General features: G+C 40.9%; 2 protein-coding genes across 2 annotated transcripts in view; one reads left to right on the forward strand and one right to left on the reverse strand.

Moving 5' to 3' along the window:
- The window catches only part of LOC121940368 (phosphoinositide 3-kinase regulatory subunit 5-like), a 111,586-nt gene that overhangs the window by 47,809 nt on the left and 48,618 nt on the right, over positions 1-15,159 (reverse strand). The window contains exons 4-5 of the mRNA XM_088069173.1: positions 6,629-6,761; positions 5,093-5,155 (exon numbers count right to left, since the gene is read on the reverse strand). Coding sequence (XP_087925299.1) covers positions 5,093-5,155; positions 6,629-6,688 — 123 coding nt within the window. The 5' untranslated portion in view covers positions 6,689-6,761. The remainder of the gene's footprint in view (positions 1-5,092; positions 5,156-6,628; positions 6,762-15,159) is intronic.
- ntn1b (netrin 1b) overlaps positions 1-15,159 on the forward strand; it is a 60,313-nt gene that overhangs the window by 29,761 nt on the left and 15,393 nt on the right. Inside the window, exons 3-5 of the mRNA XM_042504291.2 lie at positions 3,214-3,402; positions 11,340-11,489; positions 13,611-13,664. Of these exons, the coding sequence (XP_042360225.1) occupies positions 3,214-3,402; positions 11,340-11,489; positions 13,611-13,664 (393 nt within the window). The remainder of the gene's footprint in view (positions 1-3,213; positions 3,403-11,339; positions 11,490-13,610; positions 13,665-15,159) is intronic.

Raw genomic sequence — 15,159 nt, forward strand, 5'->3', positions numbered from 1 at the left:
CATTGCTCTTTTACCAGCACCTTTTTTATCTCTCAAATGCGGGACTTTTTTTTAGTGATTTGTTTTTGCCCCAAACGTGGACGTTCTTTAGCAACGCTTTGCTGTTTTTCAAGCAGCTTCTAAGCCCCAAAATGTGGGTGTTTGTAGTGACCCACAGCTGTTTACCAGCAAATATTAAGCCCTGAAAAGTGGGTGTTTTTTGGCAACACATGGCTCCTTTCCTGTGGTGTTACTACCCTCAAATGTGATTGTCTTTTACCAACAGACCACACTTTTTTCCAGCAGTGGTAGCACTACAAAAATCAGTTACATCGCTGCGTTTTCTGCCAGGATAGTACAACTATCACAGCAACAAAACCATCTGTGTTTCCAGAGGCGTTTCGCACCCACATGTAGGCGTTTATTAGCTACCCCTTTCTGTGTCACCATTCCAGGAGAGTTGCAAACGTTTTTGTACCTACACCGAACCACACCTATATTACAGCATGGTGAACATATCTACTACATAATAACGTACAAATGTAACGCATCTGTGGTTTTCAGAAACATATAATACTAACATTTGTACAGGCGACTGGGTTGGTCTCTTTATACGCAGACCAAACTGTTGAGGAACAAAAAAGTTCACCTGTGCTTTGACTTTTCGATGGTACACAGCTATCTGGCAAACGTGCGGCCGATGTTGCGAGGGGCATTTGGAGCCTGTTGCTCTAAACACGTCTTATCAGCGCTCAAGCTGTTGTCCCTGCTGGACAACAAGTGTGTGAGCAGAGCGAGGATGTGTGGATGAGATAGCACAGCGCTCATTAGAAGGGCCTGGGGACAGCTGCGGAGATAGCGCTTATTAATCTCCTGACACTCTCTCACACACAGAAAGTACACTTTTACCTTTGAGAGGGAAAAGACAAATCAATGTATGCCAAAGAATCACAGACTTCACTGATTTGACTGTGCAGGATTGACAGAAAAGAAGAATATAGAAATGATGATGCATAGCCCACTTTAGTTTTTATTTTGTCTCTGGCTGTTTAAAAAATAAAGTAATATTGTTCTATGAAGTGACGGCTGCAGTGTTACAATAAACACATCTGTGTGTGAATATCTTGGAAGATGAAAAGTGTAGTACCAGCATCGTCTTTCTTCAGGAACCGAAAACTAAGAGCATTCCATTTCCTGCTCATGAAAAAAGCCCCGCTGCATTTTCCCCTCACACTTCCCTTAAGTGGAGATAACATCTGGGATAAGAAAGCAGCAAAGAGTGAGAGGGAAGAGTGTGTGTGTGTGTGTGTGTGTGTGTGTGTGTGTGTGTGTGTGTGTTCTTCAAAGCTTGCTGTAGTGTGTGTTGGATCAGCCCTGGGGAGAGCGGTGTGGGAGATAAGCCTGTGACAGCTGCCAAACACCTCTGTGTGTGTGTGTGTGTGTGTGTGTGTGTGTGTGTGTGTGTGTGTGTGTGTGTGTGTCTGGGCCCCCCATTCAGAGGGAGTGTTTCTGAATCCCAGCCACCTGCCAGCTCGGGTCCCTGCTGGCAGGTGTGAGTTGGTCTGTACGTGATTCAGACCGCTGATGAACGTGGAGCATATGTGGCGGTCTAATCGCCAGCATCTCGCTGTAATAACATTAAGACGGGCGCATTGATGGAGAGATTACGGGAAAGCGAGGGCCCGTGAGGGCCGATCATATGATTGGTACGTGGCTGATTCAGCCTCATGAAGGAAAAAAGTGACCTTAAAGGTAAAATATCACAAACACGAGGATGATCATAGAGAATATGGAGCCCCACAGTGTTCAGTATTGAATTAATTAAGTCATGTTGAAATAACAAATCACATTAATAAATAGTGTAAAACATTATCGACTTTATTAAAACTCAACTCATTATTAGGAAATGTTCTCATTTAAAAAAAATGGATTTAATTCTTATCAAATCATAGATATTTTAATTCAAAATAGCCTCTTACAAACGCCAGCTTTTTAAAAAAATATGTATTATATTGGCATTTTTAAAAGGGTTTCCACACATTTTTATGGACAAAATTTCATGCTTTTCCACTACTTTCCAAGGAACCATTATAATTGTTTTGTTTTTTTTATTTGGCCCACTTCCCCAGTGTTTTACAAACATATTAGATTCAAAATCTATTTAAACATAATTTCAGCTGGCAAACATGACGCGAGAGACGGGGCACAGAGAGAAAATTACAAAATGTACGCAACATGATGCTACGTTACGTCGACAGCTACAGAAAATAAATTTGCTGTAATTTTACATAACGTGGAAGGTTATTCATGGAAGATTACAATAAACATTTTAATACTCACAACAACATTACATGACTTTTTAAAAACCTTTAAAGATTTTTACAAATTCCATGACTTTTACAGGCCTCCTTCATTTATACATTTTACACATTTCATTCATGTGATTATTTATTTCATGTCTTTTAAAAAAAATGGATTTCATATCGACCACTTTGGGCTTCCATAAGAGAGTCCTAAAATCGCAAAAGTGCATGATTGCGTGAGAAATATGAACTTGGGGTCGATATTAACGAGTGAAAATAGCAATGACAATAAATCAGCAGTCTCTCAGATGTGTGGGAGAGCGGAAGAAAGTTTTCCTGCCTGACATCACCGGGGGTCAGAGGTTAAATTCACAAGCAGGTGGCCAAGCGAACCAGGACGTTTCTTTAAGAGGCTCCATTATTCTGCGGCCAGACCAAAGCAGGCCGAGCCACACCATCTGTTTCAATAACCTGTTGTCTTAAAAATGACAAACTCATACCAGAAGATTGCGATGTTTTTCAAGTAAATGCATTTTCTCAGGATCTCAGACTGACTGCGGTTGGCTCCGCACCACATTTGCAAATTGGAGGGTTTGTAGCCAGTGTGAGCCGAGTTCATCGCTGTCAGATAACAAGCTCATGTTTCCAAAATGTCAGCTTTTCAGGAGCTTAGAACAACAGCAGTGTTTTGCAGCTTGATGACACTGCATTTGGTTTCACGAGTTTTGGAGTTTCTCAACTGACAGGGGACGATGTAACCACGCAACTGGAGTGAAAACATGAAAAAAATCTGCACAACCGGAGCTACATGGTTTTCAAACTGTGCCACATGGGATAGTTTAAATCTGAGTGCTGAATGTTTTATTTCACTTAAAGGCATCATGACTCGCCGATCTGCAAAATGTCACAGTGTCTCTCTCTCTTTCCTCAGCCTGCCACTGTAACCTGCACGCCCGCCGCTGTCGTTTCAACATGGAGCTGTACAAGCTGTCGGGGCGGAGAAGTGGCGGCGTCTGCCTCAACTGTCGCCACAACACGGCGGGACGCCACTGCCATTACTGCAAGGAGGGTTACTACAGGGACATGACCAAGTCCATTTCTCACCGGAGGGCTTGCAAAGGTAACATGACACAGGACGTGTCAAAGGTTGGATATTATAATGTTTTATGTGAACTGTCAACAGTGTTTTTGCAGCTTAACTTTTTGATAATATGCAGGATTTTACTAAAAAAAAAAACCCCCAAGGAATCAGTGGTCCCTTGTGAGCCACCGTCAGTGTGAGGTGGTGTATTATTCTACAGTGACTCCGCCCTCTGACTCGATCTTATTATTCTCTGTGCTTGGGGCGTTTATGGGCACTCGGGTGAGTTTCAGGCTTTATAAAAAGGTAGCAACCAGCTGCCAGACTGTAAGCACATCCAAGAGACACAGCGCCAAAAAAACGCAAAGATAGTGAGGCGAAACAAGACTAAATCTTTAGCTGGTGAGTGTGTTAATAAACAGTAACCAATAATCCTGCTTAAACTCCTCTGAGGTTTGGGTTCAGGTAATGTTTTATACACATGCTTCTCAGCAGTACTCTGTTCACAGTAGTGTAAAGTAGCCCAGAAAATATACTGAAATACTGTACTTTTAAGGTGCTTATTTACTTTTCACTTCTGTTATTTTATTCCTCTACTCCACTATATTTAATTGTTAAAGAGAAGTGTAAATAAATAGGCTTTATGTCATGCGATCCCTTACAAAAACAAAACAAAAAGTCCAAGCAAAGATTCAAGAAGCCTCTCAGATTTATATTATGACGTCTAGAGGGAGAAACACTGGAATAAACTACCTAACTATCAGTTAGGTAATCAGTTACAGTGGCAAAGTGCTGCTTACACATCAATTCATCAGAACACGGATTTCCATTTAAGATTTGCACAAAACGTAAACAACATTTTTGCAATGTAAAATAATAAATATAAAAATAATAAAACAAAATTGCGATGGGATGACGCACATAAGGGCGCACATGCAACATGGCAAAGGTATGTGAAGTTCAATATGTTGTCAAGCTGCACAAAAAGAAATCAACTTTGGCAAATGTCGACTGACTTCAAGATCTGTGTGCTCTTAGTGGACAGGTTTACAGATTTGTGCAAAACTTGCAATATTTTCAAAATGTTGCTAAAACACAATCGCAATGAGATGACTGTGTTTCCACTGAGTGATGTTATGCGACTTCTCCGCTGGCGATAACATCCCAGTAACCATGGTGATGGATGTTCAAAACATTAGCAGCATCATTTCTATTGTAGCCACCGCACTAACCGTCATTATTACCAAACGAAGGCCACGTAGGCGTGTTATGAGAGCGATGATGGAAAGACGAACCCCTTATACGTGAGAGCAGCCACGTATGAGGGATTTCTGGGAGCTGATAGTTCACGATTTCACAGAGGAATTGTGGATTTAAAACTTTCTGATGATCTTTCTCTTTAACAAAAATGTCTTTCTTTGAAGGAAACCTTTCAATAATGCTGTCACTTAGAATGACAATATGAGCCCGTCAGTGGCAAAAACAAACACTTTTAGTGGACATAAATTGAGGGACGAACACGCCCCAAGTGGTTACATCGCAGCCTATTTCACCGCTGCCATACTGGAACAATTTCTAAAATTTTGTTCCTATTACTCACAACAGACTACAGGCTGAAAAATACCAAAGCTTCCCTTTAAGTTAAGGATCTGTGTACTTCTTCCACTCTGCGTTTCACACTTCAGGCATTAAAGGAATTCTTTAAAAAGTTGAGGAGAAAAGCGCCCACCTGTCTTGGTGTAGGTGAAGTGACCCGTGCAGCTCCCGGCTCTTTGGGGTCGTCTGTGGATCCCTGACAAGACAAACATGACAAACAGAACAGAGGTGTGAGCTGATCCACCGAGCAGAGCAGTGGAAACAACTCGCTAATCGTCCCTCTCCTCTATTCAACACGAGGGCCGAGAACAACACCGCACACACAGGTGTGAGCGCATACGTCAGGTGTGAGAGCGAGCGGCCGAGGATTAATGTGCAGGGAGACAAAAGCTGGGCTCCTTCTGTCTCGCAGCACCTCGGGGAGTAGAGACAAGCTCTGAGCCGCTGAGCAAACAAACTGCTGTCACTCTGGCTGTATACTCACCGCAAAAATATCCTGTAGATGCATAAAATGCATAGATACAGTCAGTGTTCAGTTATAGCTAAGAGGCGTCCTTTTTATTTAGTTAATTGCAAGTTTCGAGACGGTAAATTCAGGGCAACAGCAGCGCCTTTAGCCTATGTTTTGACGACGTGCTGTAACGCTATTAAACAGGGATTTGCAGTGGCAAGAACACCAAGTCCTTGGAAGCTCAAGACTGTTTTAGAAGTGGCTGAAGATAAAGCGTCTAATGCTTTTTGTTTAACCAGAAACAGTCCCAAAATCGCCATCATCAAACCCACCAGACTCCATTAAAAAAACAAAAAACCCCAGTAATTTTAGCTGGACAGCGTATTTTCACATCGAACTGGGTGAGTTAAGGATTTATTTCAACCAAACCAGAGTTGGGGATTGTTGGAAGAGTGCAGAGGAAAAACCAAAACTATTTTTCTGAGTTTTATTTTGTTTTTGTCAACTTTGAATGAAGTGTGTTTTATGATGATAAAATTACCGTTTATTTAAATGTCGTCAGTTGGGTTTGATGATTGGGATTTTGGGACGGTTTCTGGTTAAACAAACGCATTTTATTTTTAACAAGTTGTCAATCAAAATGTATTTTTCATAATGTTGTCAGACACTTCTAATAGCAATCTGAGCCTGTCACTGGCAAAAACAAACTTTTAGTGGATGCACATTGAAGGCATGAACGTGCTCTGAGTGTTTTTCATCCTGGCTGCTATTTGAACTTTTCATAATACTGGACCAATTTTAAAAAGATGCTGTTTCTATTAGTCACTCAGACACAGAAACATATGAAAACAGGGTCCAAGTTGCAAAATACTCTTTAACTCTGGGTTTTTAAGGTTTTTCGACATGCAAAAAGCCACACAGCAAATCTTCAGAATGGTGGCGAATACTTTGTTTTTCTACTCGGAGTAAAAGTTTGAGACATTTTTTGGGCGTTCCCATGAATGTACACAGTATCTGTGGCCCGTCTCAGAGCATGTGACAGCATGTTTGCCTACAAACACTGGCAAACATTAATGTTAATGTGCTGTTTTAGGAGAGAAAGTCTGTTTATATGAGGGAAAAATCTTCTAAAATCAAACAGATTTTATGGCAGTACTTTTGCATGCTGCTTTTGCACAATACTGGATGCCATTGTACATTTATATCACAATTACTTACCACACTAATGAAACATGAGTGACTTTGGGCAGATGAACATTTTGTGGTCTTGAGCAGCATTCACCGCTGAGCTATGATTGGCTGATGACGGGATGCCCGTCCTGCGGTGCCTCCATCCCTGGTACACCGCTGGCTATTTAAACACAGAAACAGCAACATGATATTTCCTGCTGCATGCCACAACAGTGCTCAGCTCTCAATCCACTCTGACTCAGCATGCATGAAATAAAAGAAAAGGCAGCAGATATACAGAACTAGAACAGTGACGGGAAGGTTTGCATGGGAAGGCAAATTTAGCATTGAAAAAGGAAACATTTGCACAAGTTCCACTATAAAATAAAACACAGGCATTATAAAAAATATTTTATTTTGATATTTGTTTGCATTCTACTGTGTTTGTAGCCTCCCTGCTTTTATATGATATGCATTTTTATTTTTTCCAAGCTGTTTTGTAATAAGAAGGACCTGATAAGTATAATAAATAAGCACTGTCTTTGAACAGTGAGTTGTTTTTGAAAAAAGTAAGTTAATGGATTGATTTTTAATTGTCAAAAGTGTGTAATTAAGTAAAACCCTTCAGGCATGCGTTAATATTATACACACTTGTATGACTCTGCACACAAAATGCACTTTTCAAAATCAAGCTTTAAAAAGTATTATACATTAAATAAACTAACATCAATTCTAATCATAAATATCAAATATTGATATTGTCAGAATTTGAATTTAACATGAATTTTAACGTGAGGGTTTTTGGGGACTGAATCACTCTTGGAGCCAGCTTCTAGTGGACATTAGAGGAACTAAAGTTTTTGGGCACTTTGACTTCATTTTTCAGCATGAAAAGTTGCTCTTTCTGTATAACAGTTTAATTTACTCCACATTTCACATGATAGACTGAATGAAATCTACGAGGTAATGAAACATCACGGTGCTGCTTTGTCATTTGTCTTGTAATGACAGACTGACTGTATTTTGCACCACTTAAATCCCAAAAGTCCCCTAATGCAAAACCACAGCCTCCCTGCCTTCGGTGCTCCAAACTGGACAGATTAATTAATTTCAACCTGCAGTGGGGGTCCTGCGGAGCTGAATGGCTGCTGAGGGGTGCGGTGCAGTGAACCATGTACCAGCTTCATCTCTGTGGACTCGCTGAGCCCAGTTAAGGGCTTAGACTGCCAAACGTACGAGGGGGACGGGGGAAAAAAAACAAACTGTTAGGGGTGGGGGGCGTGCACTGTGGTTCTCCAAGAGCCGTGTTTACACTGCGCTTGATGAGGGGTGAAGTTGTTAATCTGGGAAATAAAGCATGAGGCATTCCACGCTGCCGCTGGAGATGTAGGCGCAGAAGAGACATTTTTTTTCACTAAACCTCCAACGATTAAGTAAATCGTTGCGAGGACATTTTGAGATGTGGAGTGTTGGCGAGGGAGGAAGGGGGGCCTTCAGGAATGGGAAATGAAAGCAGACTTCCTCCTGGCTGTGCTGGCGCAGCGCTGTATTTCCTGTCCAACAACAGCAGAGTGGGATGGTTGGCTGATTTGAACAATAAATATAGAGGTTTCTAAGTGATGTCACATCGCCCTGTATTTGTCACCTGAGGAGGGAGGCAGCAATCAGGCTGTTTAGGTTTGATCCCAGAGCACCGTGCTGCGTATATGAAGGGGCGAAGGGGCTTTAAGTGTTCAGGTTACTGATCCAGCTGTTTGGACAGACTTTGCAGAGATCTATGGATGCTGCTACATCCATTCATTAGGCAAAGCAGGAGGCATCCCCCTGAACCAAACTACTCCCCAAATATAGCTTGTGAAAATGTTTAAACTGGCGCAGCGAAACAATGCTGCGACCAACCATTTGTCATTTTTCAGCAAAGTGCAGGAGATCTATCAAGCTTGTGTTCAGCACAGCCACATGCAGTAAATCGATCCCAGCGCTGCGTCTGAGACGGATCTCCGATACAAACTCTCAACACGCTCTCGTAGGCCGAGTTGTACTGTGGAGCTAAAACTGTGACTATTTATTGTTACACCTACTTGCCCAGAGACTACAGGCAGAAAATAGCAATTTGCTAAAACCTGCGTCTCTCTTTGTTTTATATGAGGTTAAAGTTTAATTATGCACGGTCCCTGTCTAAATAAAATTACATTACTTTAAGGTTTGGCATCAAAATTAAAATTTGGCATTGAAAAAGGAAACACTGGCTCTAAAAACAACGACATTCAAAATTATTTTGATATTTTTTCGCATTATGATTTTTTTCTTTATGTCAGACTGCCAAGTGAAGCGTGGGTCCACAAAAGTTCATTTTCTTTCAGTCCCACCAGGATTTTGCACGCTGTTTTTGGGATTATTGCAACCTGAAATGCCTGATTTCATGGCAACTTTTCTGGAAAAAAGATTTTTTTTCCCGTTTTTAATAGATTATTTTTGGGACTTTTTGCCTTAATTTGACAGGACATCTTAAGCATGACAGGGGGAGAGAGAGGGTGACATGAATTAAAGGGTGAGGTCAGAATTGAACCTGCGACTGCTGCAGCAAAAACATAGCCTCTGTAAATGGACCACCCACTTTACCAACTGAGCTACTGGGCACCCAAAATTGAGAAGTTTTAATGTTTATAGGTCATTTTTAGCAATAAATATGCAGGGGCAAATGACATTTTCAAAAACTGTTATAATGCCGTCTCGGATTCAGAGCTTATTACAAGCTTGTTACAAGTATTTAGAGTTTCCCCCAAAAAATTATAATCTCTTTGTGATGATGTCGTGGGGGTTAGATGGGAGGGAGGCAGTGATTGGCTATTACTGCCGCTGAAGCGATGCTAAAGGATGGTCTGAAGGAGCTGCTCTCTCTGCACGGTTAGCACGAGCTTACACAGCAGCAGCAGCAGCAGCAGCAGCAGCTGATATCCGACAGCGAGCCGTAAATGACCCCAACGAGCTCACATAAGCTGACATAAAAATGGACAAGGTACAAAACCTGATCAAATTTATACTTAAAAACTGTCGATTTATATTTAAGAAACTTTCATAGTTTGACATGGCAGACAAATTTGACCAATTTTAGCAATAATAATAACCTTAAACGCTAATAAGTAGGAAGGCCGTCAGGACTTTATACTTGTATTTTAACAGCATTTCAAATAGGCCAATTAAGCGGGACAGACTGTTTTGGGACAGATTAAACAGATTTTCCTATCTTGGACTATGGAACAAGGACATTTTATTTATTAAACAAACAAATCACAAAGTTTTTAGATATGTTGCATTTTTTGCAAATTCACTTTTGCACAGTCAGTCTTCAGGTGTTGAAGAGTTAAAGAAAACATTGAACAAATTTGCATTGTTTGCCATTTCGTATTCGCAAAGCCATGCTCAGGCTTTAATTTTTGGTCGATAAACTCTGTACAGTAGCAGTCAAAAGCAAACCTTATTCTTAGAAACGGTCAGACTGAAAACTTCTCTCTATGATCTCATTGTTCATTTTTACTGGAATCCTATGTGATGATTATTTTATTGCATTTATAGTTTCCAGCCCTCCCTCATTTTTATGTAAAGAACAAACCAGTGTTGAATGATCAGAAGAAATAAACGTAATCCCTAAAAAAATTAACCATTTGATTTTTGTCAACAGATAAACTGGGAAGACACTTTTACGATACAAATTAACTCAAAGAAAACAAAGAAGTTAAACCTTTAAAAACAAAAACAAAAAAGAAAAGCTTTAACAAGCATCTCGTTATGTTCATGAAGCTTCATAAATTCCAACTAAAAGCAACTCAAACCTCCGCTGGACCACTTCAAGCACATTTCAAATGACTCTGCTGGTACATATAACACATGCAAGCCTAATAGGGAGGCTGGGCTTCCACTTCAAACACTGGCTTTATGGTAAATGTTTGGCAGAGCACACACACACACACACACACACACACACACACACACACACACACACACACACACACACACACACACACACACACACACACACACACACACACAAACAGAGAGAGAGAGACAAATTTCTCACTTTTAACGTGCGATCCTCCAAACTAACAGCTTAAACAGACTTTGAAGTGCGTTCCACTCGTCCATTAATGGGAAACATTATTCAGGCAGTATTTGCCTGTAAGGAACTCTTTGCCAAAAAGCTTTACATTGGAAACTCAATCTGAAGAGCACACAGAGTGTCTGATCACAACGCTGCGGAGGACACAAAGAGCCGCTCTCAAGAAGCTCAAAGACGCCCCTCTGCACACATGCATTTTGCGTTACACACAGTAGACCGAAACTGTGCGGTGAGGGTGAAATACTATAATTAATCAAGTTATTTACTCTTGTGCGTGCCTTCCAGAGCAGACCTAATGAAGAATCCCATGGTCATTATGGGCGGAGGGAAGCGGTTTAATTTGATTGAGGTTTTATGCTGGTGCAGGGCCCAGTTCCCCATCTGTGATGGTCTGGAAGCAAAACACAGCTCGCTCTAATGTGAGTGATTCCTCTCTAGGTTTTCGTGTCGGATGACTTTTTATTGTATGGAATATGTAGAGTCAGCAGAAGGCAGGGCGGAGACATGCCGTAGCCATTTGAAAGCTGATATTTGTTTTGTAAGAGCGCTGGTTTTGCAAATTGCTTTTCATTTCTCAAATCACAACTTGTTTACTCGGGTTCAATCTGTAGCTTGATGTTCTTGTGTTTTTTCCTTCCACAGCATGTGATTGCCATCCGGTTGGAGCAGCAGGGAAGACGTGTAACCAGACAACAGGACAATGTCCCTGCAAGGACGGAGTGACGGGAATCACCTGTAACCGCTGTGCCAAAGGCTACCAGCAGAGCCGCTCTCCCATCGCCCCCTGCATCAGTAAGGACGGCTTCTACCACCCTCACACACCATGACTGGATCCAGTTAATTTTCCATGTTAACTACACATTCAACAACCGCTTTACTAAATAAGGAATACTTCATAGTTTATTGCAACGCAATCACCCGAATAAATGTTGGCATTGTACATTTCTGTTAACCACTGTTGTTTACATGTGGTAGGTTGGGCGGCGAGTACTCTTTACGTTTATTGAATACCAATATCCAAATTGAGTATTCAAGTACTCATGCCCATCCCTAGTTTCCTCAAAGGTCAACTCTGTTAAAACAGCTTGCTATTGGTGTACAGTTGAAGTTGATGAGAAAAATTCAAAGGAATTACAATGCAAGTGTATTCATTAAAGCCTCATTCCCACTGCACAAAAAACCCTCTAACATCTGGCTTTTTCATGCAATGAAAATGTGTAAGATCGACATTTACATCCAGGTCAAATGACTCTGCGGTAGACGTGTTTTTACTGCCTTCGGCTTCAACTGGCATTAATGGAAACATAACACTCAGGTGAACACGGTAATTTCTGCTCTTTAACCAGTGAGATGCAATGACTTATTGTCGCTAATTACCCTCCGTCTCCTCCTAAGCAGCTCAAACATTAGTACAAATTAGTCCGCATTGAGTTTGAAAGAGAGACTGGATAAGTAATAGATATATAAAGAGAAGAAACCACTGAAAAGTTTTCATAGACCTCTGTGCCCGCTGCTGTCGACTGTTTACCTGTTCTTCTGCCTGTCTGTAATGTTGCACGGACACACCAACAAACCAATCTACACACACACACACACACACACACACAAAACCTGACAGAAATGCAGACTCATCTGCTGCAGCAGTGTGTTCACTGGCTCTGGGAATGTAGTCTATTTCCTTTATTTAGTGGGTTTACACATATTTGAAAAAACCACATGCAAGTGCTAATTTTGGTGGGAAAGGGTTGTGGGATGTGGGATTTCCAGTTGTATTATTGATCACATTTCTGCTTATTTTTCAACTTCTGGTGAGACTCTGCCTTTAGCAAAGCCAGCTTAGCCAAATCCTACAGTCCAAGCTTTGATACCTAGACTCCATCATAAATACCTAACCCTCAGAAAACCTCAAACCTGAAAAGGACAGGACGCGCTCGTTACGCCTGAATTAATGGCCCACACTCATCTCGTGTTATTTTTCAGATATTTTGGATAGATATTTGTCTGTTTAAACCAGAGCCTGGATAAACAGACCATTAGAGCTTGCCTAACATGGCCCTGTGTGCCTTCAAACACTGTTAAACTGTTCGTCTTGCCATAAATCCACAGAAACAGTCCAAGGGAATGATGGCTGATATGTTTATTGGCTGTATCTGCTGCCTGCAGATTCCAGGCCCGCGGCAATAAACGCCAACGCCTCACAGAAACAGAGACAGGTCGCCGGTCGCTGCTGCAGCTAGGAGCATCAAGTAGCTGGCTGGCACGAACAGATAAGATAAAAGAGATGTCTGTGAGGACACGTGCACACCAACAATCGTCCACTATGTTACTGAGGTTGACATTTCTGATAAAGTTGTGTGTGGAAATTGGACATGGTCTCTGTGGACTTGTTTGGCTCGAATCCACAGCGATAATTTAAACCTGTGAACCTGCTGGAATAGGATTTCTTTAATTTTGTTGGGAAGGAAACAAATGTGGTGTAAAAGTTGGAGGAAATGGGTTTTTTAGAGAATATATTTGGTTTCTCGTATATATTTTTTTGAGATAATGGCTTTTGGTTTTAATAGCATGATATTAAATTTTTGTGATTTCCAACTTCCTGCCAGCTCCAACTTTAACGAGACCGGCGGCCTTGGCTCTCTGTACCTATAACTGAACATTAATAGGAAACTCACGGTCTTGTTACAAATTTTTCAGCACATCTGTGTGTCAAAATCAGCTGTTTATTAACAAGGCATCCTGTTAAATCCATTCATATTCATCTGAGGGTTTTTTTTACAGGGGTGCAGTTCTGCTCTTTGGAGAATAACCAGGAAATTAAACTACATATATTTCCCATCACATAAGTTTTATTCTGTATGCGTTGCAATATGATCACAATGTAAAAGTCTGTATTTATTCCTCTCCTCATCACAGAGATCCCAGTTGCATCTCCAACAGCAACTTACACCAGCTACGAGGAGCCGTCAGGTGAGTAACATGTTTACCTGATTTACTAACAATAAAACTTTTTTTTTATTACAAATTTTGTTTTCAAGCTCAATTTCACAATTTAGTGGTATTGCTCTTTTAATTAATTTTTAATATAATTGCACTTTTTGCAATTACAGTGAAACTAAGGCCCTGAGCAACTTTTGAGGGCTAAACCTAATCCCCGACCCTCTCCGTGTCACGGTACAATGTGATCTCATCCCGACTCATCATATTTTGCCCAAGCTGCAAAATATTTGCCCAAGTAGCCAAATTTGACGAGTGGGGATGAGGTAACATTGTGGCACTAAAGTAACCAAAGTCCTGAAAAAACTGCGTTTTAAAAAATCTGTTTTAGTGACCTAAAACTGTTTGTGTGTGGACGAGAAGCCAATACGAAGAAGGAAATGTTGGTTTTCAAAAGTATCTGTATACGTGCGGAGCCTAAACTGAAGTAACTGCTCCTTCACACACAAAATTATAAATACAACTTTAGCACATGCATGTTTTTCCATCCATTCACAGTCTCACTCCTCCACTAAACACACGTCAGTGAGGTCTGAGCGCCGCTGATGTAAACTCCAGATATTTTGCCAGTGCTCCCTGCGGCCTCTTCGCCTGTATTCCCAGCCTGCCCAGCAGCCTCCCCTGGGTCCCAGCCCTAATCTGATTACATGCTTCATTTGCACCAGTTTGTATTTCAATCAAGGCTGGCTGCGCCGACAGTGAAGCCCTGCCCGACCCCATTGTTCATGTGCTCTGACAGGAGCCTCCGTGTTGGACTGTCAACATTAGATGATGCGCAGCAAAAATATTTACCTGCAGTTTTAATTTCTGTGTCTCTCATCATCCCGATCACCTTGTTCGGAAATTGTAATCAACCTTTCATCCTTTCAATCAACGGTTTGCTCGGCTGTGTTCATCATAGGCATGCAGTCACATGACTTGGACTTGAGTCACAGATTTGTTGACTTTAGACTCAACTGCAAATAAAACACAAAAAACTCGCAGCTCAACACTAATGACTCTGGACTTTGGACTTGAGCTTTTTGACTTGAAAATACTTGATACCTCTCTCTCTAAGCCTAAAGATTAAAAAGTATGTTATTTAAAAAGTTGAGAAAGCAGGAGAGAGCCAAGAAGAACTAACATTACATTACTGAGCACCAGCTGAGAAGAAAATGAGGCCAAATATAATGTATAAAAACAGTAGCATGTACAAAAGCTATGTCATGGTTGAAAAAAAATTGCAGTACAAAAAACATACAGGTTGAAAATTACAGACTAAGATGCAACATCTTCCAACTTTGTAAAAACTGCACAAAAATGTGTATGTGGAGGCTAATATTAACATGCTAATGCTTGGCAATGGTTAACTTCACAGCTGGGTAAGGTTTTTTTTTTTAAATTGAATTTGTTTTAACAAAAAAATGCAATTTTAAAAAGCATTCATCATTTTTGTAAATTTATTATTGGTATTACTTTATATTGAGTA

This window comes from Plectropomus leopardus, chromosome 18, assembly GCF_026936395.1.
Source record: "Plectropomus leopardus strain MGB_pleo_1.0 chromosome 18, ASM2693639v1, whole genome shotgun sequence".
In the NCBI taxonomy this organism is placed as follows: domain Eukaryota; kingdom Metazoa; phylum Chordata; class Actinopteri; order Perciformes; family Serranidae; genus Plectropomus; species Plectropomus leopardus.